A 27,493-nucleotide genomic window follows, 5' to 3' on the forward strand; every position below is an offset into this window, starting at 1 on the left:
CAATTCTCCTCCATGTTCTCCACAGTATCCAAAGGGTGACAGAACATGTGTCCAAAAAGCTGCAGGGGTTGAAAGCTTGTGTCATAGGGGTCAGAAGAAGAAGAATCTTTTAATAACTAGGGCTACTCAGAAAGGCTAACAGGAATGCAGCAAAATGGTAGAGTGTATATCCAAACACAAAAGATCCTCACTCTCATCTGTAACACAAGCCAATATAAAAAAATATTTTTGATATCCAAACCCTGATGTCTACAAAATGCCTGGGGGAAAAAAGACATTACCTTTCCAGGTGAAAAAACCTCTACCTCTTCCTACAATCCAGAGGATGCACAAAAGAGCAACCATTGTGAAAAGCAGACTGAGAGCATCGTTTCCACTGCTATTTAAGCAAACATAAATCCAGCTGCTCCACACTCCCTGGTCAAACATCTGCTATACCAAACATATCTTGCACCACCACAAACACCAGGTAACGATATACAGAAAACTATTTCAGGGAGCCCAACCAGCTGAAAACTGATTCTGTTAGGCTGGGGGGATTCTTTTTTAAACGGATCAACCTGCTGAACTGGCTCAGCACGCGTGCTGCAGAAGTGGTACAATCGCAGAGTCAGAGCAGGAAGGGCAGGACCACAGCAGCTCAGACCAAACTTGCTCTAAGCTACCTGGGGGAGTATGTAGTTGTAAGCTGAATTTTACTACCCACACAAATACAATATCACACAAACATAACAGGGGACCCCAAACACCTTGATATTCCATAATGTCCCATTTGTTTCTTTCTCACCAGTTATAGCAACTTTCCATACTGACAGGACATGGCAAAAGAAATACTTTAAGAAGTTTCTGAAGGCTGCAAGAAGGACAGAAAAAACATGCTATGGACCACCAATTAAAGAAAAAAAAAGAGCTATAAAAGTTCTCCCATTACTGAGGCTATTTAGATTATTTAAATATTAAAAATAATAATTGGAGAGATAATCTCTAACACTACACATTAAGAAACTAATTATGTAATCACATATCTACAAGAGTGAGTCCTGTGCTAAGTATGTCAGGGTGTAGAATTTTCACACATTCCACGATCGTTTTTTTAATTGTTCTGTGCACCTCTCCATCATGAGGAATACTTTTGTTGCTATCTATGGAATTGAAAACTGCACAGTAAACAACATATGCCTTCTTTTTAAATGGCATGAGAACCTGATATTTAATTATAAAGAGTATAAAAGCATAAAGAGTGTAACAAAACTTTTAACAGCTCTTAAGGCATCCAGAGAATCTGTTTAGTATTGCTGACTAATATTTTAACCACCGCAAGGTGGAAGTGCAAGTTTAAGGGGCATGGAAGGTTACGCATGGTACATTAACTGTATTTTTCTGTGCAATCTACAATGTACCCACACGAATAAAAAATGTTTCCTTGGTGAAATAACCACTGCCCTTTCAACAGCACTAGACAAGTAACTTCCAAGCAGGCAGCTTCACTACTGGTGTGAATCACAGCTGCAATAACTTCCTGCTAGTCCCTAGAGACCATAGAAAGAGTTTTCCTAGGTGCTATAAAGGAGGAAAACACAAGTCGTTTACCAAAAGAAGATCAAACCAGTCTTCTAAGTGGGAAATGACCTGTCTTGAGTTTCTGTGACTCATCCTAACTTACACACTGAGTTAGTGTAACAACCCATCCATTTTGCTTAGGGAATACTGTCAGGTCCAGAAGAAGGGGGTTATGCAGGGAAAGATGCATGTGGCCAAAGAGTGCCAAGATGTGCCTCACCAAGAAAATCACTATTCCTTCAGATAAGTGGCCAGGGTCTCCAGTAAGGTCTTCTAGATAGTACTCTAAAATGAAGAATGATCCACTTTAAAACAGAATTAAAAGCTCATCCCAAGATCCAGAGTGTGTCATACAGGAACACATACAAGGTTCTTGTGTATAGACAATGACAAAAGACATGCCCTTGTTTCACCTGTGTGTGCATAAATAAATATTTATGGATTTTATTAAAATCGAGGCTAGAATTCGTATCATTTGCTCTCAGCAGAAATTTACAGCAGCAAATTCTTTCCAAATACTTGTCAGATTTGGATAAATGTTTGAGATCCACCCTTGTATTTTTTCACTAGCCTACCTTCCTTCTGCAGCGAGGCATAAATTTTCTTTTAAATATACTGCACAGTAGTAAACACCGCTCGTGAATATAAGATTTATAGCACATTAATAAAATCATATAGGCTCACTGGCCTTAAATATATGAGGCACACAATTTAAGTTTTCATGACTACCTCAAAAGAGACCTAGAGTTGCCATGCAGCATGTTTAAATCTACAGAGTATTTATACCTACACATCATTCACCTCTTACCTATCTCTAATTATTTATTTTCTCCAGTACAGGACAAACTTCTGAAAGATTAATATTATACATTGGGAATGATATTTACTTTATTAGATTAGGGTTAGGAAGAAAAGCAAAGCAACACTTAGCTACAAGCAACAGGAGAGCATAGGATCTTAAGATTTGTTTCACATGAAACAGAAATAAAAAACATTAATGTTAAACATGATTCCTAAAAACAGTGGAAGAGAGGTAGGAGGCAGAACAACAAATATATCTAGAATCCAGACTCTAACAAGCAACAGAATAGTGTCTGCAAATATCTTGGTGGATACCCTTGAAAAACAAATACCTATAACACAACATACAAGTGCTGAAGTGTAGAGATGGTAAAAAAATTCTGAAATATAATTTTCATTGATACGTATATATATATCGATTCACTGTTGGAACTGTATACCAATCAAACCATTGTATACCAATTCAAGTAGAAATTGCTGATGAGAAATGTTACTTTTTATTAGTCAAACTCAGCACCAGGTGGAGGAAAGGTTTCAAAGTTGCTTTTAAAAAGAATGATATGTTAATGTTCTCAAACAAAACAAGCATTTTGATTCAAAAAATGCCCTGGTTTTGACTGCTTAGTTAAATTTTGGAGGTTATTGATCATTGCTTTCTATTACTGTCACACTCCCTGAAAGTGCTAGGTGATTGATACTTAAAGCCAAGAGGTCAAAATAAAACAAAATATTTAAATTTACTCTTTTTTTTTTTTAAATACCACTAGTTCACATATGTTTTTTGAAGTTTTGACTTGTCACCTTATTCCAGGGGTAGCAGAAGAAAAATCTCAAAATTGACATAATAGGAAAATCGTTTCTTTCTGACTCTGCTAGGCTCTTCTTTGTTTTATAACAATGTAATACAACTCAGTTAAATAAGTTATTGTGGATTTAGATCAGCACAGGTAAGATTAGAATCTAGACCAAGAGTAACGGGAGGCAAACCTTAAATCTTTCAAAAGGTTTCCTCTGCATTGCCAGAACTTTGCAAATAAGACAAGTCATCCCTAAATGGGCAACTGAAGATACCCTGTTACAAGGAAAATCTTAGACAAAGCCAACACAATCACAATTTCATCAGCTTTTCCTGCACCTGCCTCAAGCATAAGACTAATTAGGGATATATTTGGGATGGATAAGGTAAGCCAGCACATGCTGGACTGACCAACTCTGTTTTGTAATAATCATTACAAGCCAGAAGAAGTTAAAGCAGCCACACAGTTGCTCTCCTTTGCACTGAATGCCAAGTAAGTTTCCTGCACTGAAGAGCAATTTTCTATTTCAATTTGTCTCCCAAATCAGAAGATTGATTTACTCCTACAGCCATAACCACCAGTCAACATGCATACTCTAACATGAAAGTTTACGGTCTAGAATCCCTAACATACAGAAAACATCTGAAATCATTAGCCAAAAGGTATCTTAGTCAAAAACTGATAGACATTTTTTATCCGCCAAGAGACTGAGGCAGAAAACATTCCCAGCAGCTCAAAGAAATCACATTTCAGGTTTACATTCCAATATTGGAGAGCAGAGCAAGCTCACATGTAACCAAAACCAATCCTAGCACAACAGGGGGAAACTGAAGGTTTCCATTCTGCCTGCTATGTAGCAGATGGGGGGAGGGGGGCCACTAAGCAAGTAACTCATCATTTGCCTTGATTTAATTCAAATGAGAAAATGAAATGGCAGGAAGAATATTCTGAAGAATAGGAGGAAGCAATTTTCCCATCAGTGAAAAATTCTCATACTCCTGTGCTAGCAGAGAGCAGAAATCAGTCAGGAAGTTTCTTTAGAAAAAGGCTCTTTCAAAACAAGTTTCCATTAAATTCTCTTTTTCTCAGAGTGCAGGTTGTTACACCATTTGGTCAGCCTAAAATACCTAAACAACGGAAAACGTATTTCACTGGGAGATTAAGAAGCAGAAGACAAGAGTAAAATCTATTTAAACCAGCACAGAAATAGAGTTTATAATCAGTCCTCAAATCGTCGCATATCGTCAATATAATTTGTGGTAGGAAAAAAGACATCAAAAATAGCTAACAAGTTTCAAGATGTAAGCAATCTACACAATTCTGAATTTATATAAGAGAATCAGTTCTCAATAAGCCCATCTTTGAATTTTGCTGGTTTATGATGCAAATTACAGTTAGAACAGAACACCAGCTCTCCAATTTCAAATACTAAACACAGTTTACTCTTCCTAAGAAAGCCCTATCTTTCCAGAGACTTCGGAAGTTGCACACAGGAACAAAAGTAGATTAAACCACTCTTGCATAAAAAGATGGCTACCAAATATAACTAACAACGTACAAGGTTCCTTATGTACATACATAAGGTACATACATAGCAACATGAAGATAAAATTAAATCCTTGAGATCCAACGCTCCCCAATTTTAATTTACATAACATATACATATACTGAATATCTACAACTCCATGTGGTATTTTACTTAGAAGCACAACGTGTTGAACACCAGTAATGTGTTCAGATCTGTAGAGGGTAACAAAGTGAAAACAATGGATGTCCTAAATAAGCTAAATGCTGTTACATGCCGGCATAAATTTATAGGAATTTTACCAATGATTTCATAAGAAAAAGGTAGAACTACACGCTGAGGCCTCCTAAAAAAACACAACCTAAAAGTTATTGCTTCATAAAATCTAATATATATATATATATATATTTAAATCCATTACTTTAAAAAAATAACTTTTTGGAGGAATGAAAATGAGTTTTGTACATTTGTACATCATCTAGCAAATTCAGTCCTGACATCATTGGCACAATCCTGATACAATCATTAAATAGAAGTGATCGTAATGCAACCTTTCATGCAGTAAAATTTTATAATGTACATAATACATTGCATTCTATTGATTCTGAAGTGACATTGTGGAAGAGACTCATACTTAAGAGTGCCACAGTCTCCAAAAGATCTTACCCTTAATTATTTAGCATAGTCAAAATGTAGTCATTTTTCAGAGGAGTTTACTTATCAACATTCTTTATTGCATACAATATTTTCACATTTGCAATATTTAATGCAATATGCTTTGTTGTAAGAGACAAAAGAAAAGGATTCTGATTCTTAGTAGGTCCTTTGCAGTATCTCCAGACACTTCCAAAACAGAAATAACGGAAGTGGTAAGCTAATTTAGATTTCTAGTATAGATGGGTTGGTTTGTTTTAGAGGTTCGGGGGGGGGGGGGGGTGTTTGTTAGTTTTGTTTGGGTTTTTTTTTCCCCAAATAGACTGAGTTAAATAATTTAATCACATGTCTAAAGGCTGGATTAATAGAAAATCTTTATTTAAAAAATCTACTTGAATCCACATCTAACAGCACTTCAAGGTTTGTTCAGAATAAAAGATGACAAATAACTGGAGATATGCTTGTGATTTCCTCCATTTCAGGAAAAAAAATGTTTCAGAAAAATCATAGATGAGTCAAATCACTATCCACCTTTCTATTAAGCAATACAAAAGACCAGTAATGACTTCAGATTTCAGGTAGGCCAGTCTTTAATTGCCAATTTCTTTGACAACAATGTATTAATTTCAGGTGTGCTTTAAGAGTCAACGTGTCTTGAATCTTCCTGAATAATATATACCAATTTTAAACAGCAAAACAGTCTAAAACATTTTTTTGTAAAATAAGGCTTTAACTTTGTTCTAGATGTTTTAAGGTTGGGGTTTTTTTTTTCCTTACTTTTCCCATAGTTTGTTTGCAATTAATTTTTTAAATAATTTTTCCTTCTAGCCTTCTGGAAGGATTCAGGCAAAATGCTAAGTTGATTGCAATGTATCGCTAACACCTGTAACGTGTTGATCATTTTACTCCCAAATCCTTCAAACATTTGCACATAAGTAAACTGGCTGATCCACAACTGCTTCCAGACTGAGCCTAAACAACTTAGCACAAACTTATATTTAGAAAAGTATTCTTTGTGCTGTGCTGTTATCCTACAATTCACTTCAGAAGACCCCATATAATCTGCATTTTAGCATTCAGAATGTTGATATTTTTTTCTTTTTTACAGCTACACACATTGTTTTCATAAAAAGAAGCTTCACAAAATTATTAGTCTGCTAATCTACACATTGTCAAAACATACTGGAACTGCATCTTATGTTGCCTGTATGAATTAACCTTCTTACTGTAAGAAATTGTCTTTCAGGTACTAACACTATGAAGTACCTGTCTTCTTTTAGTTACAGATTATGGATGGGTTTAAAATGCAGAATGCTTCAAAATTAAAATGGAAGTATCAGGTCTCAAACAAATTTGTTAAAAAATAAATTACCACCGTAAGCCTAAATAGATATATGCTTATATTCACAAGTTTTGGATCTTTCACCTTCATTGAATTCAGCATATTAAAATATAACACGCTTTTGGTGACTCAGATTAGCAAGATGATCAGAACAGCTCTGAAGTATATTGCATCAGGAATGTGCCATCAGCGCAGGGTTTTTTTATTCAGGTATATTAGGTCACGGCAAATTGTAATTCTTTATGCCCGTTTTAAAACTCAACAAACCCTAGCTCTTAAGACTTTATTTACTAATGCCGCTGATTCCTAAACTGCTTGCAAATAACTTGACAAAGCTGATGTTCCAAACAAAGACCACACTTCCTGCTCTCATACGGAATCTGGAACACCATCAATGTTTTGTTCAGCTTGCATAAGTCACAACTGATTGGCCACAGTCCCTGTGGGCATGCCATTTCATCCAGACTGGACGGTTCATTAGTCATAATTACTATAACTGTACAGCAGAGACTGCAGTTTTATCTCATCATACATCTTTGATAAAGCTGCTTCTATTTCTGCTTCATCAGCATGTGAAGTTACATTATTGGAGCTTTTATTTTCCAATCTGTGATTAACATTGGTTGTTCTGCTTATGAAACATGTACCAAAATTCAAGAGGACATACAAAGTGAGGCCATGACATGACCACCGTTTGAACCTTGTGTTAAAAATCATGCAGCAGTTATTGCTACACGGGAAGAATAGATTCTGAAATGACAGAGTCGCTAAGAAAATTTTACAAAGAAAATATCAACAATGCAGTTTGTAAGAGAATAAGACTGTTGGTTTCTAACACAAACTGTGTCACATTAGAAAAATCTATCAGTTCGGTATGAAGGTTAGACATGGGAAATTTCTGAGAAATGCTGGGTCAATCAGCACTTTTCATATAGCGTTTATACAATTGCAGAAAAGTAAAGCCTGCAACATAAAGAAACACAGTGAAAACTGACAGCTAAAGCACTGCACTACAGTTAGTAAACAGATGCTAAAGCACTTTAATAACAAATGTGAACGCAATCTTTAACAAAATGCACTTGAAACATATAAAAGTCACACATTAAGGCATTTCCTTACTGTGGTGCTTGTTGCTGATTTTTACATCTTATTGTGTGGTAACAGGAAGCACAAAGACTAGCGGTACCATCTGAATGTGCAACGTGTACCCATGATAGGCCACATAAACAGTCATAATCGACAGTTACATGCAGGCACTGAGGCTGCAAAAATCCCAGAGTAATTAGTGTTGTCTGAATGCAATGACATCTGTTTTCTCATGGTCCTCTAGACTTGTCAGGCCAATAAGATGTATATGAAAAAATATGACAAGCATTGCAAATGCCCTTCTGAAAGGTCTCACTTTGGGAAAAGCTGAAGAAATGACACATGCCACCTCTTTTTTGCCAATACACCTAACAGCCAAAGCTTCAAGATTTGAAAAGGTCTTTTGAGTCATTTTACATTTGACTGTGAAAGGTTTATTCAGAACATAGCACTGTGCTTAGGAAAGAATGTATCGCAGCAGCTTTTGTTCTTTTAAAAAAGCAAGCTTCATTAACAGAAGAGGAATAAAATGTGACTGTTTACTTCTGACTAGTGTGCTTACATGTCAGTGCCATCTCCATCTTCTTTTTTAATTAAAGCAGCAGATACTAGGTAGCACATAATACACACGTATATATCTATTATTATTATTATTACTATTACTATTATTATTATTGTTATTTTGCTTAAAGAGTGAAACAAGAACAGCTTTACAGCTGTGCTTTCTGGCTTTGCAGAAACACTGTAGCCTTTTCATCTGAAGACCTGAGCTTTTGTTTTAGGATTCACAGCCTTTTTCCTTAATAGTGCCTATCTCTCCGTTCTTTCTCTGGACTGTAGCATTATGTTTGAGCGTGCGTTTTCTCCGAGAAAGACATTAGTCATCATTAACAGAAGCACTGACACCAAGTCTAAGTGCCTCTCCACAATGACCAAGTGGCAATCATCTTTCTCTTACCCTGTCACTGCTGATTAGGGTTTTCTTTCATGAAAATTTAATTTGTCGCCTTTCTGCAGCTCCTTTTTACATTTCTGCAATAACACAACATGCCAGAAACACTAAAAATGCAGTAAAAGATGCTGTACCTGTTTATAAGAAAAGATAAGATTCAGACTGCATGGCTGTACTTTTTACCTAGTTTAACAGAAAAAAAAGGCCCTGCAAGATGTAGTAAATGAGTAGCTACTGACAGAGGAAAAACTCCCATTAAATACCAAAGGCCTCAAACAACCCAGCACACCTTCAATCCAACTAATTGAAATTTTTTTCCTCTGGAAGACAGCTAGCCAGCCCATCTTCCAAAGCGTTGCTCAATAGGCAATGAAAACAACATCTAAATAGATTTTTATAACCAATTGATTTTATAACTGCTTCAAATATACAGGTACTCGGGTTTTTAGCTTATACAAATATTTAATAAAGGATTTCATAATCCAGTGATAAATTTCAACCTCACTTCTTGAGTCTGTGTCAACACTGCTCTTGCAGTTAAAAAGCCAGCCACGAAGAAAACGGCTTTAGCTGCTGCAGGCAGACAAAAAAGTTTCAGTCACGTATGATACTTTGCAGCTATTCAACATACACAGTCTCAGATTCCTGCTCTGTGTAACATTACAAACATTGTTGAACAAGATACCATAGCAATGAGTTATTTTAAGGAAGTTTTTCAAAACATTTACTCTTCTGCTTTATTTCAATTTGTCTAAAGATTTTTTTTAATTATAAGCATATGCTATTTTGTTAACATCTGTGCGCAGCATAAAACCTGACTGAATTCCAACTTCTGAAAAAATGCAGATAACTTACATCCCTCAAATAAAGTAACAACATTAGAAAACTTCAGGAGATTGAGATTAAGATACTTGAGTTCATTTAACTGATTTTCCATACAAGTATATTTAAAAAAAACCACGCACCAAAAAGCACCACTTATTACAATTTTTACGTTCTCCCAATATCTTTCAGAATTTAATTAAGTGTAAAGCTAAAATCTGGATCTACCTCTATTAAATTCAGAAACCACAGCTAGTAAAATCCAAGTAATAAAAACTTTATTCAGCTTCCTAAAGTACTGGTACTCCACTACTGACCCAAAACAGCATTGGTAGTCAGAACAGAAACTGTATTGCTAGCACTTTGGATTTATAAGAAAGCTTCAGTATCTTTAAATAGTCTCCATATATGAAATTTAAGAAGAGGAAACTAGGAATTAAAAGCGCTTTTTGAATGGCAGACTGTGATTGTTGTACTGCTATGGCAGTATAACCTTGATTAAATGCAGAGCAATACTAAAGTAAAAACAAAACCCTGCCATGGTAACCTAAATTAACTACTGAACCAGACCACGTTTATACAGAAAGCTGGCGTTTTAAGCTATTCTACTTGATCTCGAGAAAAACTCTGAGATTTTTATGCCCTTTCTAGAGGGCATAAAATAAAGTTAAGCTTCCCCAGCCGCACATCCACCATTGTTTTGTTCTCTATGTTCTCCTCCGCTCTTTGCCTGAGAAGCCAGGAACGCAGATGTCGAGATCCTTGCTCCGCATCCACATCAAGTTCAAGTACGGAAGTTTAGCTCTTTGACTTCCACCCCCACCTCCAAGTCACTTGTCAGTAAAAGGTTGGGCGATTTATTGACCACTGCTGGATGCATACTGTCAGTGCTGAAGGAAATATGAGAGGGGGCTGTCGCTACTGTTCTGGAGCTCATTGATAATGACATACCTGCCTCTGTCACCCATTACCCATACTACAAACTACTTAGACCTAACTGAAAAATCAATAGCCTACTTGCACTGGTTCCTGTGGCTGCCTCCTTTGATTGTCAGCTCCTGTCTAGGGTCAGCACTTACATGAAAGGGGCTGTGACTGCCTGATGCTTTCAGGACAACCTAACGATATGAAACTAGCCAACAGAACAGTAAATTCTGTCCCCCTGCCCTCCTCATCAATTAGGCTTTGACTAGGCTTGCCTGTAGAAACCTGACCTTTTAAGTTTAGGTGAATATGGAACTAGCTGAACACGCCATTGCCCTCAGCACTGAGCCAGGAAATCCACTGACAGGTTAAACAAAACAGAAGGTTGTAACTGTCATAATTTGCATTGCACTTTCACGCCAACAAGGGTGTTATCAGTGGGGGCAAGCCCTGGAACACACAACGCAAGCACCCTAAGTCACTCTCCTCATAAATTTTCAAGTGAAGGGAGATAAAACATAAATTCACAAATGACTGTGCATTTCAAGTCCCGCTTTCTTTCAAGTTCGCACTCTGGAAACCCACAAAGTACATATAAACAATTTCCCTTCATAGGCGCGCTGGCATTCAGATGCCAGCTAGAATGAACTTCCAAGAGAGATGATGCATGGGGAAAAGCTACCTGCCTATGCCTGTTAAGGACTCTCGCATTAGGCTTATTCTCCGTTGCATACTTCTATGCATGAATACTAATCATTAATGGATTATACACACGCACACACCTGTACTTCGGAGCAGCAGGTAGGCATAAATAATTTAAAAATCCCTGGAGAGCCCTAGCTGGCACTTCTGAGTAGTATTCACTCATACATCCTTTATCTTGGAAGTCCATTAGCAACATCTGAATATCCCTGTGCCTACAACCACATGATAAATGTTACGTTTTAATGCATCTGCCCTCCTTCAAAGAACACTGAGAACCATGAAGCAAAGAACTAAAGCAAGAAATCTCAGATCTAAAGTGAAGGCTGAACTATATCCTCAAGCTGAATACAATAGCTTTAGTAACTATATATAGTTTAAAAAAAAAAACTTAATAGCCGAATGCCTTGCTCCTCCTTTCCTCCTAAATAAATAAATAAGTCAAAGATTAAAACCAAATGAAAGTATTTTAAAATTCTGTGATTAGTGCTCCTTTCTTATATATCAATTCTCAAGCAATGACGGTTTTATGCCCTCTTATGCTCCTGCTTCCATAGGCCCACGACCCTCAATATAAGCATTTTTGGAAAATATCGACAGCGTGTGTGAGCAAAACAACTGATACAATTTGAACACTGGAGCTTCTTCATACCATGAAAGGACGGGCTGCCTCTACAAACTACAATTATTATTAGTTTTTTGAAACTCTGAGAATGCTAGGAATTTTCAGTGCACTTTATTCAGTGCATATGGTTAATAACTTTTAATGTAAATATACAAACTACTCCTGGAAATCCCAGGCAAGATTCAGAGCAATAATTTACCTAATGTTTTTTCCCTACAGCTGAACCTTTTTAACTCCTGCACCCTTATTATCCTTCTTACACAAAAGCCTGCAGTGCCAGATATAAGAATGAGCTCTTACGTAAATAAGTGATAGGAAAACTGCTGCCGTTTGGTTTTCAAAGTTTAAGATTCGGTTCCAAACCTCTAGATACCCTTGTAAGCTTTTCTTCTGAACACCGCCTCAATACATGCCAGTCGCTGTATTTAGCTTATTTCAAATGCACTTTTAGAAATTGGTATTGAGAAAGCAAAACAGCTGAATTACGAAAAGACAAAAACTTTTTTATTAAAGCTTCAGATAATACGTTATGCTGCAATAATATTTGTCATACCGTAACACTCAGCTGTTCTAAATATACGTAAAATGGAACAAATGCTGAGAAGATGCCTTGAAAATAGAAGCATAGAACTGCGTTAAAGCACTTTTAAATAAACAGAACAGCAGTTAGAATTAATATTGTACTCCAAACAAACTACAGAGCAAACACTAGTTAAAAATGGTAGACCTAATTGAGACTGGATGGACCGCTTTACAGACCTAATGCAATGATTAACTATGCATCTGGTAGCATGTCAAGTCCTTTTTGTGTGCCTATCTGATAGTGAAGTGAAAGGGCATGGACAGTGTCCAGTCCCAGCAAGCAAATCATTTGGAAGCAGTCATAGCCATAGATCAAAGATTTTTCACTCTATCCAAAGGCTATTTAAACCCACCAACCCAGCCCCTTGTTGCAGACAAAACCAGTTAGAAAACAAGAAAGACTCCTTGGGATCCAAAGATAATAAAGGAAGATAGAAGTAGAAAATGAAGAAAAGAAACAGACTGGCAGAACCTTGATTTCCATAGGCCAAGACAGCTGTTTTACATCCTAGTTTTATTTCAGATGGTTAAAGAAAAGGAACAATTTCCATCCCTTAGATCACCAAATATTATTTCAGTTAAACTATGCAGATGGCTTCTATACGTTATTTGAGCCAATACAGTTTCCCCTTCCCAGCTACAGGAGATGGTACCTTGAACTATTTTGCACACAGGTTTTACCTAATTCATAAGAAAACTAAAAAGAGAGCAGCATATTATCATGAAGCAGTTATTTTGAAATAAGATATGCACAGCAAGATATAAAATAGGAATAGCTATGATTTGATTCTCTCATTAGAAGCAGCAACAAAACCCCTGCAATGATTTTATAACTAGTAATACACTACTTTTATGTCAACATAGTACTTTCAGAGGATAAAAATTCAATACTATGAAGTACAATATGCAGAAAAGTAGAGGGCTCTAACTGTGCATTTAAACTGTATGATATTTGAATGAGGGAACAATTAGAAAACTGTTCAAACGGGAAACCTTTTTTTTTTTTTAATTAAATAAAAATTTCGTGCCTTTTCTACTGGATCCAAAGTCAAAACAAAATCACCTTAAAATACAGGGAGGAGAGCATGAGCAAGCACCTCGATATATTTCATGCTGGTCACCAGTGCTATCTAGAAGATTGAGCCCCCTCTGCTCCCTCCTCCCACAACACCCTTTCCCCTTATAAATTGCAGTCACAGAAACTCACAGAAAGGTTGTAACCTGTACGGTGGTGGTGAGGAGCAGAGGATTTCACATTGTTATACGTGATATTTGAGAAAGTATTTTTTAAAATATAAAGCATATAAACGAGAAGCTTTCACTTCTGGAGCTAGAAATTGACCATTTTAAAGGGTACAGTTTAGAAAATTCTAGGTTAACTTATAAATATGCTTCATCTTGGCTAGCTGCATGAAGTTTTTGATCTTTAAAATAATCATCCAACCAATAAAACCACGCAGGCTATTATTTGTTGGCGTGATTATTTACACATATGCACAGATATGTGAACATCTAAGACAATAAACACAGCAATCATCACGCAGCTTCTGATAAAAAGAAAAGTTACAGCCAAACGCCTGCAAATGGATTTATTTTTTTAATTTCCAGAACTTTGACTTTGCTTAGAATATCTTTGTAATTTTCATATTTTTAAAAGAAGTGCTGATTTCAACTCACAGCATTTTGAAGAGCCAGACATTATCTCTGTAGCCCACCTCACATTTTTCTCAAGCAAAGCAGTGTTACTGCATTCAACTGGAGGTCAAGTTGACAAAATCCTGGTACATTACATGCTTTCATACTTTTAAAAATCGATGTTATTAATGTAATTAATCAATTATTGTAAATAAAGACCAGCCAACACACAGGAATTTGGTTATTTCTACTGGATAAAACAGCATGCACCCACCCCAACTGCACCCAAACAAAACAAAAGGCAAGAAGTTTTACCAACAAGAAAATGCTACAAAAGCACTAGAAATGTTCTTTTCTAGTGCACGTGTCTGATTTTCCCCGATTGCCAAGTTACTGAAGGGAAACTTAGAAAACAGTGTTTAGTATCCAAAGCAATCTTACAGCTAAAACAAGTCTCCATCAGTCATGATGAGAAAAGAGAAAATGCTACCTTTAATAGAAGATTCAAAGCATTAGAGAAAACCTTCAGCTGCACGTCGCTCATGGTTAAACACCTGAACATGAACACGTTCACATTTTAAGACTGAATAGGAAAGCTAAAATAAGGTACTTAACAGTGTAGTTGGAACCCTCCCCTTTCCCGCTGCAGAAACGAAAGCTAGGGGAGACTTAGAAAGTTGTATAAATTATTTAATTACCATACCATTCAGTCTTCATGGAAAAAAGTACAAGATCCGTGCAACACTCTTAACTGATGAGATGCATTAATGACGTGTAGAAATGAAACCATCTTTTCTCCCCCAGTGCACGCTATCAACTAACTTCATAAACACAGTCCTTAGAACAGATCGGCGGATAGTAAAGCCAAGCCATGACTTTCGAGAAAAGGTACACAGTGTATACTATTGAATGTAAACAGAATTTTGTCTGTCAAACCCATAGCAGCATTTACTGTAACTATTAACCCGGTTTTGCTGTGGAGGAACGCAACATGCATTACTGAATCATTTCTTTTCAAATCCATACATTCCCTGCAGCAGTTCAAGCTCCATCAGCCGTGCAGGAATGTATGAAAATGACAGGCAAAGGGCACTAGCTCTTTTCCCATACTGTTCTTCTATAAATGGAAGCAGAGTCCTACAAAGCACTTAAAGCTGAGAATGTTTGAAGACTGATCTCCGGGAAAAAAATATTACGATGTTAGGTTCTATGAGCAGATTAATTATTCTGTTTTCCACCAAAACTGTTTCCCTTAAATGAAAGGACAGAGAGGAAACCAACTACTAGAAAATAACGGAACGCTAACTGGGTCTCATCTACAAAGCTGCCATGAACAAAGCGTATACATACACATACATATTTCATATGCTATTCATAAAAATACTTCTTATCCCTTTTGGGAGCACCTGTTCCTGCATTCACTTTTCCCCCTCCTCTCTGCGAGGGGAGAGGGAGAGAATAAGGGCAGATTTGGCAGAAATCCTTTAACGGCCTCAAGTCAATTTGATTAAACTTTGATTTGCCTTAAAAATTACACCTTGTATCAGCAGCATGTTATGGAAACTTTAAAATACACCATTCAGAATAAAAAAAGCTCTGAAATATGCAACGTATGCCACTTTGAGAAGCTGGTTGGGCAAGCAAATGCAAGTATGCTACATCAAAACACAGTAAGAAACTTGCATGCTTCTTGCTAAAACTCTTGAGTTGTTTTCCAGTTTTCTTCTGTTGCTGTTTTTTAATAGCTAATACAAATACATGGCGTTCTCTTAAAAAAAAAAGGGAAGAAGAAGAAAAAAAAGCCTTTGCACATTTAATAGCAGCCCTTCGCTGCTCTTTGCCATCCTTAGCGTGAAGAAAATACCGTTGCACATACCATGTATACACGCCTGGACTTAACACCAGACCGGGCTCCCCGCGGTACCGAGAGGGAGGGGGCAGGAGGAGCCAAGGCAAGAGCAAACACTCTCCGCACACCGAGTCCCCTTTCCAGTATCTTTTTACAGAAGCCCTTGCTAACAAAACACTATTGCTCCAGGCAGCGGCATGCTGATGTTGGCACTGCTTAAACCAAACAAACACGATGTTTAACAGTCAAATAAAATGTCCCGCAGCCTCCCTAATGAATTTGTCAAGGACCATCAGATCACCCCCGCCCCTGCCTCATTAACTCAAGTATGATGAGACGGATTATAACGAGAGAATACAGATCAATCGGTCTGAAGACTTCAAGTGGCTTTTAGCCCTGAGAGTTTCCCTCTCCGCGGCACACACACGCACACGGTCTTTTTAATGGAATACAGTAACTCCTGCTGCTGGAGGGGCTGCCACTTCGTTTTATACACCATCAAGGAGCTGCTGATGGACTTCTACGCTAACGCACATAAAAGCAGAGGTGACAAGGGCTCTTCAATTATAGCCTCCTCGGATCCTGTTCCCCCTTCAATTATTCATCCCGGCGAGAGCAAATTCCGCCACAGACGAAGCTGGTCTTAATGCACTGCGGCCACAAACACCCAGACACAGGAGAGAAGGGTTTCACGTGCATTATTTGCTGGAAGTGTTTAAGTTTATTGCTCAAATGATGTTTCTAATTAGCGCTGGGGCAATAAATTAAAGTCGGCTTTTGTTTAGCTGATTTATTATTTACTAGAGCTTCAACCTCAGACAGGAAAATTGGTAATGAATTGTTTTAAATCTGAACGCTAGTAACGCTTCATCATTAGTCACCTTACCGGGCGGGGGGGTGGGGGGGTAGGATGGGAGGGGAATCGTCCCCTCCTTCTGCTTTTACCCTGAGAACAGCAAAGCGCGTCCCCCCACCCTTGCCCGGGCCGCCTGACGGCTCCGGCATCTCCTCCGCGCCCCGGCCGCGGAGAAACTCCCGGGCTTCCCGCTCTCTGCTGGAAGCGTAACCCCGCGGAGCCGTCCCTGCCCGCCACTGCTCGGAGGGTCGACGTGCGGAACCCCTCGCCGGACTGGGGAGAAGTGCCAGCCCGGCTGCGAGGAGGCAGACCGGCTGCGAGCACGCCCCGGTCCGCGCCGGTGGGGGCGTGTGAACCGGGGGCCCCTAGCTCTAACTAACTCTTCCGCTTGCCGGAGGGCGTCCGGAGACGAGGCGCAGGACCCTCGCAGCTCCGCCCGGCCAGCCGAGCCCCGAAGAGACGCGCGGGCCGAGCACAACGATGCCCGCCCGGTGCTGGCGCCCGGCCCGGCGGCACCGAAGGGGCCTCTGACCGCCTCGAGCGGGTCCGGCCGCAGCCGCGGCCCCGGCCCCGGCCCCAGGGAGGGGGCAGGTCCGCGGGCACTTAACCCATGGCCCGGGACGGAGATCCCCGCTCCAGCCCGCGCATCCCCGGGACGCCTAGAGACCGCGAGAGCAGCGGCGCCGGCGCCTTTGCCAGCCAGCGACTCTCCCCTCGTCACAGCTTGCCCCCTCTCCCCCACCCCGCTGAAGCTGCTCTCCTCGGAGCCTTCCCCGGGCTCGTCTGACCTCCCGACGGGGCCGGAGCCGGGCCCGGGCCCGGCCAGGACACCTGACACCGCCGCCCGCCCGGCCCCCGCCAAGCACCCGGGCACGGCGGCCCGCCGAGCGTCGGGCAGGCGCGACAGCCCCCACCCACCCCCGGGCGCAGACTGCCCCGGCGGCATCGGGGGAAACAACGAGCCGATCCTCTCCTCGGGGAGAACGGAGCCCCACCGGCGCCGGGCACGTCCGTACTTACTTCTTCCAGCGCGCAGCGGTGCGGTCGGCACAAGACATGTTTCTAATTTAAGTGCACACGGAAAACAGACGGCGAGATTTTCTTTATTAAAATCAGCCAGCTGCAGCGAAAGGAGGAAAGAACAAGAAACCGAGCCCGACCGCTGCCAGCTGGTTGAACCCAGGCTCCGCAAGGAGGAGCGCATCGCGTGTAAACGGGCCCCGGCCGCGCCGGCCGGGCTCCCGCGGCGGCCACAGCCCGGCTGCGAGAGCCGCCTCCGCCCAGCGGGGCCCCGCGGCGGGACCGCGCCGGGCTCGGCCACGCCGCCCGCTCGGTGCTCCGCAGCCCCGGCGCACTCGGCACGGCCGCCGGTGCCCGCTGCGGGGCTGCAGGGCCCAGGGGAGGGCGAAGCCGCTGCGGAAACACGCAGCCCTGGCCCGAGCACGGAAGATGTGGAAAGCGTCGCCCCACCAGCCTAAGTTTCCGCAGGAGAAGCACTTCTGGCTGTTCCGCAGCAGGTACTGCCCGGGGGGCTACAGCAGTGCGAGCGAGCTGCTCTTTCCGAACTGGCATCACGTAACTGCAGCTTTATGTCCAAATCATTCAATATTCTTATTAATACAAACTTGCATAAAATATCGTTTCCTTTCGAATAACTCAATCCTACGCTTTAGGAGGATGAGCAGAACTTTATGGCACGAGATTTATCTAAATTAACGTGACTACAGCACTGACTGAGGGCAGTAAAACAAGGTGTGCGATTCTGCCCCGGTGACGGTCTCACTTTCACTGCTGCAGCCCAGCATTAGTGAAAGGAGATTTATGCCTGCGGTGAAGCACCGGCACGCCTCTCCCCCCTTCCCCTCGCACACCGGCGCTGCCGCTGAGGTCTCCTCGCAGCAAGCGGAGGGAGCACCGAGCTCCCTTCACCCAGCCGCCACGGGTGAAGTTGCAGCTTTTTCCCACCCCGCGCCGGGTCGCAGGACGTTCACAGCCCCGCGTATCGTCGTGTCCCCCCCCGGCTTTAAGGCCGGTCAGCCCCAGCACGGAGTGGACGGGGCGCCCCTGCCCCGCCGCCGCCGCCGCCGGGTTGGAGGCAGGAGTGAGCGCGCGGGCGCGTCTGCGCGCCCCCGCGCCGGCCGTGCCCGCCGCGATTGGCCGCGCCGCTGACAGCTCGGCGGCGATTGTAGGAGGCGGGGCTCCGCCCCCCGCCCGGGCCCCGGCCCCATTCATAAACTACAGGGCCCGCCGGCACCGCCGGAGAGAGACGGGCACACGGCGGAGGAGGAGGAGAGGCGCAGAAAGTGAGAGCCTCGGCGCGCACTTCCAGGGGTGGGGAGGGGGAGGAGAAGCTATCCTGGGCACAGCAGCTACGCCCTCCTCCCGCTCAGGATAAAACACAGTCTGTGCAAAGAAAAAAAAAAAAAAGCAACCTATCTATATATATCTATCTCAAAACAATCTATATAGAGCTGCAGGACAGGAATGAGAGATCACAGACCAAGTGCACACGTCTGCGCGTAAAGATAGAGAAAGCCACAGAGCCGGGTTCAGACAACGCCTCCAGCAGGAAAAGGGAAATCAACAACACCCCCTGACAGTCTGAGAGAGCGGCAGCCAAACTCATGCACATCTCTGGCGGTGCCACGGACTGAAAGAGAGAGAGAGAGAGAGAGAGAGAGAGGCAGACAGACAGACAGAGAGTTCACTCTTCCGCTCTGGGCATTGCTCGCATTCTTCTCCTCCTCTCGTATCGTGTGCGGTTTTAAACTTCGCCGCCGACCGGCTTTTCTGCGGGGACCTTCTGCGAGTCCTGGGGAAGTTTGTTTGGGTTTTTTTCATGAACTATTGAAAAAGCGATTTTGTCGCTGCGCGGGGGGGGTGGGCGCCTGAGCGCAGAGGCAGCGCAGACCTCCCTGCCCCCACCGCCACCCAAAACTTTGCGCTCCGGGAGCCCGCGGGGGCTGCCCGCCGCTCCGGCTCCGGCTCCGGCACCGGCACCGCCGCCGCCGCCGCCGCCCAGCCCGCACCGTCCCGCTCGCCTGCGGCTCGCACTCCTCCTCCTCGCCGGGGCAGCGCTGGGCTTCGCTCCTTTGTGCTTCGTCGTCGTCCCCGATTTTTTTAATTGCTCTCGCTGGCGCGCCGCTGCCGCCTTCTTCGCGGAGGGGGTGGGGGTCTGCGATTCGGCTGGTGCCCTCCGCAAAGCTGCAGCCACCGCTAAAGCATTGGATCCCTCAACGTACTGCGAGAGCCCGGTGTACAGCCCGGACCTGTGCCCCAACATGATCGCCGCGCAGGCCAAGCTGGTCTACCAGCTCAACAAATACTACACGGAGCGCTGCCAGGCCCGCAAGGCGGCCATCGCCAAGACCATCCGGGAGGTGTGCAAGGTCGTGTCGGACGTGCTGAAGGAGGTGGAGGTGCAGGAGCCGCGCTTCATCAGCTCCCTGAGCGAGATCGACGCCCGCTACGAGGGGCTGGAGGTGATCTCGCCCACCGAGTTTGAGGTGGTGCTCTACCTCAACCAGATGGGCGTCTTCAACTTCGTGGACGACGGCTCCCTGCCGGGCTGCGCCGTGCTCAAGCTGAGCGACGGCCGCAAGCGCAGCATGTCCCTCTGGGTGGAGTTCATCACCGCCTCGGGCTACCTGTCCGCCCGCAAGATCCGCTCCCGCTTCCAGACGCTGGTGGCCCAGGCCGTGGACAAGTGCAGCTACCGGGACGTGGTGAAGATGATCGCGGACACCAGCGAGGTGAAGCTCCGCATCCGGGAGCGGTACGTGGTGCAGATCACGCCCGCCTTCAAGTGCACCGGGATCTGGCCCCGCAGCGCGGCGCAGTGGCCCATGCCCCACATCCCCTGGCCCGGCCCCAACCGGGTGGCGGAGGTGAAGGCGGAGGGCTTCAACCTGCTCTCCAAGGAGTGCTACTCGCTGACGGGCAAGCAGAGCTCGGCCGAGAGCGACGCCTGGGTGCTGCAGTTCGGCGAGGCCGAGAACCGGCTGCTGATGGGCGGCTGCAGGAACAAGTGCCTCTCGGTGCTGAAGACGCTGCGCGACCGGCACCTGGAGCTGCCCGGGCAGCCCCTCAACAACTACCACATGAAGACGCTGCTGCTGTACGAGTGCGAGAAGCACCCGCGGGAGACCGACTGGGACGAGGCGTGCCTGGGCGACCGGCTCAACGGCATCCTGCTGCAGCTCATCTCCTGCCTGCAGTGCCGGCGCTGCCCCCACTACTTCCTGCCCAACCTAGACCTCTTTCAGGGCAAACCCCACTCGGCCCTGGAAAGCGCTGCCAAACAGACCTGGAGGCTAGCCAGAGAAATCCTCACCAATCCCAAAAGCCTCGACAAGCTATAGGGTTGACACCCCCGCGCGCAAAACTCGCCCTCCGTAAACAACAACAGCGCCTAAAAACTTTTTATTTAACGCAAACGCCGACGGGAAGAGGCGGCGAAAGAAACGCGCCCCCGCCACCCCCCACCCACCTGCGGCTCGGCCTTTAAAAACTTGCCGACGGTTTTCCCGGCATGAACTCTCCGCCGTGCACGGAAGAAGGGAAGAGCCTCTCCTCCTGCCCTCCCTCCAATGTGAATTTTTAAAAAGTCACAAAAAGAAGCAATCGGACTTTTGCAACTTCAAAACGAAACCCAAAAGGTACATTTTCCAATCCATGTATAGTCCTTTTCTTATTCTCTCTTGTTTGCCTGAATGTTGTCACCAAGTGAAAAATTATTTAACTATATGTACAAATCTCCCTTTAAAAAAGCTTTACTGATGTTAAATGTATTTCGGTGCCAAGGTCAGATTATGTGCCCCACGACTGACTTGTTGCAAATAGTAATAAAAATATTACTTTAACTTTACGCTGACTTTTCGTGAATGGTTCTTAAATTCAGGCAAGTAGATGCTTTCTGAACCTCCGAAGTAAAATTTTTTAAAGAAACGGAAACACGAGACGGAAAGATAGTCGAAACGCGACACCTAGCCGAAGCCTTAGCTTGGCATATTCACTGACGTTTTCTAAACTTCCCTCTAGTTTCTATAAAAACAGTGCACCTAAGAAAAAAAAATCTTATCTATTCTGTAGTTCAGCATGTGACAACATCTGCTATATTTCTATGACTTCCAGCTTCCCCTCTAAGTCTTGGGAATATACGGAGCGTCACACAGTAGCTCGCCAGAATTTAGACAGAACTAGAGCATGCTGTTTCCTGCCCTACGGTCGTCACCTTTATTTTTTTCCTTATAGCTTGCTTTCCTTTCTTCCCGGTAAATCTTGAGCTCTTGTATTCTCTTATTTTGTTTTAAAAATTCATCGCTATTTGCTTTCGCTTCCCAGAGCGAACGCGCTATCCATTTGACTTTGACACGAAGGCAGTATAGATCTACCGTGAATAATTCATGCACTTTAGAGCAACCGGTCGATATTTTTTTAAACAAACATTTGTTTTCCCCGGATTTTTAAGTACAGCATAAAATCGCACCACAGCGTAGCCAGACGAGCAGATAAGCAACCCGTACGGAAACCAGCCTGTCCTACACGAACAGGCGGTCGCTCTCTGCGCGGCACCGCCGACCTCCTTCCCCGGCCGAGCCCCCCCCGCCCAAAGCTAAGCTCTACCCGATTCCCTGTATTTCGTGCTGTAGCGATTTCGCTTTAAGTTTGCTCAAGACGACTTAGAAATATTTGCCGGATTTTTGTCGGGAACGCGTTTCTGAGCTTTAAAAACCGTTAGCATTATCTGCTCGAGCCGCCCGAAAGATTTCAAAGCCGGCTCGGAGCATTTCGAGCAAGTTTTCGTGTCCTTTCGGGGGGTGGGGGTGGGGGGGTGGGGTGGGGGGGGTGGTAAAAACGTAAATTCTTGCCCCAAAGGACTACTTCCGTTTCTTTGTGGACGGATCCGGAAAGAAATAGCCATTCAAATGTGAGTTGCTTTTGTCTTTTGAGTTAAAGACGAAATTAACAAGTCCGACAGCAGCCTGGGAAATGAACTTCCAGCAAAGCCGCCGCGGCGGCGGCGCAGGGGCGACCCTCCCCAGCGGCAGGCGGGCACCCCCGGCCCCGGCCCCCGCCGGAGAAAGCAGGGCTGCTTTATCCTGAGCCTCTTCAACCCCGGGCATTAAAAGCCCGGGTGCGTTTCACAAGTTTCTTGTAGAGTCATCAGAGCGCCTTCCCCCAGCGCTGATCCTGGCTCACCTGGCAAAATGGGTTTAGCCCGCGGGGCTATACCCTTTCCTTCTGAAAACAGCCCGGGGTACGAGTATAAACTCTGATCTTATCGCTGCTGATGCTATCTCTACGGCAGGTTTTTCTTCAGGAACTTGTCACAATGTTTTCTTTTCAGTAGTTTAGACAAATATACAAGAAACTTAAATTTATCAAACGGTGAAGCCTCATTCATTAAACAGGCCTTCTGAGCTACAGCGGATTAGGATTTTTTTTTTTTTTCCGAGGGGCATTTTCTACAGCAGCTCTAGGCACCGATATCAAGGTACAGTAACTTCAGCAGAGGGTGGGGCAGGGAGGCGTTAATGCTTGAAAGCAAGCTGCGTTGTAACCTTGCTTTTTAAAATAAAAATATTCAGATTTGATTTTTAGCCCCCCCCAAGAGACATTACAAAAAGTCTTTTTTCTCTTAAAACCTCCAGCTAAAGTAGCATCACAAGTAGAATATAAGAGCTGAAGCCTGTATTTCATGTAACCAACTCTTCCTTTTATAGGAACCCAAATAAAGTCTCTCAGATAATCAAACCAGAATGCCTACTTACAGTTAAGAAAACAACCACTACCGAATACTTGAAAACAGGAGAAAAGAAAGCAAGCTGAATATATGTTCCATGTCAATGTCCCCATAAAACATGTAACAGGAATGGTAAGAATTAGTAACCGTACTCAAACGCCCTATGTGCTAAACATGGAAAACAAAAATGCAGAGTAATGCAGATCGGTAGAGTTTTCTCATGCTAATGCAATACAAAGCAGAACATTTCAGATGGAAAATGCAATATAGTAACATACCAAACTGTCTTTACATTTTATGTTTATATCCTTTTTACCATTAAATGTTTAAAAAAAACCAACACTATGGAAGGAGTAAGCATATCAACATTTTAAGAGCTATCTCATGCTTGAAATAATTTCAAAAATATTGCAAAAATACTTCAGGACCAAAAGAAAAGTTAAATCTCATTTATGGTATCACATAAAAATCTCAATCCTAGTTAATTACGTATATTAAATTCTAGTTCTAAGAATTTGAGAGCACTGTTTTTCAAAATAAATTTATTCCTTGATAGGATTTGATAATCCCAGCTTTCAGACCCACTGATGCCATTTTAAATACAGACAAGAGCAATTTACTCAATAGGAACAAAGAACTGAACTGGCGCTTAACACACAAGGTATTCTCTACAGACAAGCAGAAAACCCCTACTTCTTCCAGTGACTTTTTTCCCCTTCACAAGGAAATTATTACCTTGTTTAATATTAAGCAGATATTTAAAAAAACAAGAGCCACCACTGTGCTTAAATTGGGATGTGAGATTATTTACCAATCATGTCATACTTTTGAAATGTTGCTGTAATGCTGTAGAAAACATTCAAGTGCAACTTTATTAAGCTAATCGCACAATATACTGCCTTTGAAATAGGAATTTTACTGAACATTACTTATTTTAAACAATGGACTAGTAATCAAGTAACTGGGAGCAAATAAAGTTTGTGGAAATTAGCAAGTCAGTTCAGAAACGTATTTTAAGAGGGCAATTACGTTTTCTACTTAGGCACAATAAATAATAACAGGCCCTGTAAAATCTGTTATAGAATAATACGATACAGAAGCACTGAAAACTTACAAGTATAGGAAGTTTAGCGCTATGTTACACTGGCATTATATAAAATTAGGAAAGTAAAACAAAGCATTTGGGCTAAAAGCCTCGTTGAACTTTCCAGTATTCACACAGGCCTGTGATTCAAGATGTCTTTATTTAAGATGCCTCCCTGGAGCTTTATTCACAGCAAGCTAATTAACATTCAAGTAGGGTCGAATTGTGGGAGGGGGAGAAAAAGGAGAAGGAAAGGAGGTGTCACCTCCGTGAAGTTCAATAACATATATGGTCAGTCGCAAACTTATTAAAGCAGGAACACTGCGGACCAATAGAGGTAAAGGAAGTCGAATGAAGAATTAAAGGTCTTGGGTAATTTGTCATCATCTCTCAGAGCTCAGGGTCAATGATCTCTTACCTTCGGGTCGATTTTCTTAAAACTGGGATCTTCTTCATCCACCTCAAAGTAGAGCTCAGAAAGAGTGATGGAAAGAGTGCCTTTCACTACTACTGAGGGTGCCACAAGCTGAGCTGGTGTGCTTAGGGCAACTGGACCTGCCAAAGAGTGAAAACACCAACAATATTCAAAACAGAAAAGAGCATGAGTGCAAATTGTTTGCTTTTCAAGCCTAGAAGATTAAAATAAATAAAGCAAAGAGCGTAGCTCTTCCTTACAAAGCAAAACCCTTTTTATCCCGGAAAAGAACATATGTAATAGATTTACAGTGTCTCTGTGCTGCTGAACATTGAAGCAGCTACAATTGCAAACTGATGCATACATTATACGTGCCAGAGCTGGCTTTAGCATGGCAGTATATAGTTTTTACTCAGACGCATTTTCTTTTCAAGAAACTTTGAGAGTTGCATACCTTCTGTTATATGCAATATAGAGAGTGCACACATGAACACTTAAAATCTTACTGTCAGATGTGTTCTTTAGGTACTGGAGAGTTTCGATAGCTTTCCGCAAAGCTGAACATAGCAGTCAAGGCTCAAAGTTGTCTAACTGTAAAGTGTTCCCCCCATGGATGCTAGAAATCTATTGTTTAGGCTCTATAACATTGTGTAACCTTAAGTAAAATGTTTTAAAGATGCTTTTGATTCCACGTTAAATATTGTTCAAGGATTCCATACAGTGTCAGTGTAGCTCAGGGACTGTGGGAGTAAACAGCCGGAGGGTTGGTTTCCAACTGAATGAATTTTTATTGGAATAATCACATCTCCACAGGGCTTATCACAGGGACAAATCAGACTACTACTGAAAACAATAGGTTCAGCATAGATCTGACACTGCAGAACCTATTATATAAACTAACACATACAGAAAGAAAACAGGTTAGGGTTTGTCATCCAGCTGATTAAGAGGTAAGGAAATGAAGTTACTTGGCTGCGGTATTATCTGACTTTTGTAAAACAGTGGAAGATACGAAAGTGACATAGACAATTTTGTTTTAATAAAGCATCTATAAATGAGGTACACACGTTCAGGTAATCAACGTGAGAATAACTGACAAAAAATTCAGATGAATTGTCATTTCCATCGATTGTTAGGAGGGTGATGGTCCTTAATCTCGCATCAATCTCAATGTGTGCCACTAGGACAAAAGAAGAGATGCTCTGCTGAGATCAGAGCAGCTTTGCCCTCTATTCCCAACGTACAAATACATTGTGTTTACAGATGGGCATGAGATAGCTGCGGAACTGCCATGATTTCCCAAAGCTCACCCCCACAAATGGATGAAATAAGCAGCTATGTGTTCTTTTGCTGTCTCCCTTTGCCCTCTGTACATTAGCATGTAATCCAGAGGAGAAATAACATTTTTTCAATCACTCGCAGACATTCAATTACAGGGCAAGCAGACAGCTGCAGAAGCTGGGGCAGTCCAGGTCCTGTAGAAGACCCCTGACAATTTCCACTTCATTTCTAACCCACACCACTTTATTAGTGAGGATTACTTCTTAATCCTATTGCCATTGTCAAGATTATATAATTAAAGGCCCCTTTCACCTCTATTACAGTATGAATGTATTACTCGAACCAATGAATGAATAATAAAGAGAAGGAAACACGGAGAAGGCTGTTGAGAAGGAAGCTCATGGTAGAAAGTGAAAAAAAGATTTACATACAGAAAATGCCATGCCATTATTCTCTCGTTACTTTATTTTACTTCGCTCTTCCTACGCTGGTTTTCTTTTTTTCATTATGCTGCATTTTTAACTTTGCTTTAAAAAAACCTAAAGAGTGGAATGCAGTTCAGGGATAAGCAAACTGCCAATAAATAATCACTTCCAGTAATTTCACTGAATTATCTTATGTATTATATGTATCAATGTAAGATTATACTACTAGCTTCCCAGGGAACCGGAATCATCCAAGAAATGACATTTTTCCCTAAAGTAAATGTACGTGGGATACCAGCTGAGAAAGCTGAAGAACACAGAGAAGTTTGCATTTTCCCTGTAAAACCCACGTTCCTCAAATAACAATGGAGACGCTTTATAACTGCCAGTCCCTGAACCGAGGAGGTTACTCTGTTTTTACATTTTGAACTGTACAGAAATGGACCCGCTCCACTCAGGTTGAAACATCAGCAAAGGTTACATGTGACTGAGTAAAAATAATTAAGTCCAAAGATCTGAAGTACTATTTCTTCTTCAGAAAAAAGAATTGAAGTCTAGTAAGACTATGGTCTGTGGAGAAGGGACTTCAATGGGGGAATGACAAGGGTTTTAAAGGAGTTAAATCCAGTGAGTGTACAGATCCTTCAAACCCAAGTAAATAACCAATACGTACAATTTTATAAACTCAGGAGAAAAATAAAGTTCTCCGAAGCCTTTAGTTAGAAACAACTTGCCTAATTGTCCACTAGGTCTAATGATTTGAGGAGTGGAATGAGGTCAAAAACAAAGGCAGCCCTTTTCAAGGTAGAGCTACTTTCTCTAAGGAAGGTG

At 42.5% G+C, this 27,493-nt stretch overlaps 2 protein-coding genes across 5 annotated transcripts in view; one reads left to right on the top strand and one right to left on the bottom strand.

Annotated features, from left to right (window-relative positions):
• LRBA (LPS responsive beige-like anchor protein) overlaps positions 1-27,493 on the bottom strand; it is a 435,866-nt gene that overhangs the window by 170,972 nt on the left and 237,401 nt on the right. For all 4 annotated transcript variants that reach the window (XM_052772257.1, XM_052772239.1, XM_052772249.1 and 1 more), the window contains one exon: positions 24,960-25,096. In XM_052772257.1, the coding sequence (XP_052628217.1) occupies positions 24,960-25,096 (137 nt within the window). The remainder of the gene's footprint in view (positions 1-24,959; positions 25,097-27,493) is intronic.
• On the top strand, positions 18,988-21,579 carry MAB21L2 (mab-21 like 2). Its single transcript, XM_052772269.1, has one exon. The coding sequence runs from the start codon at positions 19,994-19,996 to the stop codon at positions 21,071-21,073; it is 1,080 nt and encodes a 359-aa protein (XP_052628229.1). The 5' UTR covers positions 18,988-19,993; the 3' UTR covers positions 21,074-21,579.

This window comes from Harpia harpyja, chromosome 2 (assembly GCF_026419915.1).
Source record: "Harpia harpyja isolate bHarHar1 chromosome 2, bHarHar1 primary haplotype, whole genome shotgun sequence".
Taxonomy (NCBI): domain Eukaryota; kingdom Metazoa; phylum Chordata; class Aves; order Accipitriformes; family Accipitridae; genus Harpia; species Harpia harpyja.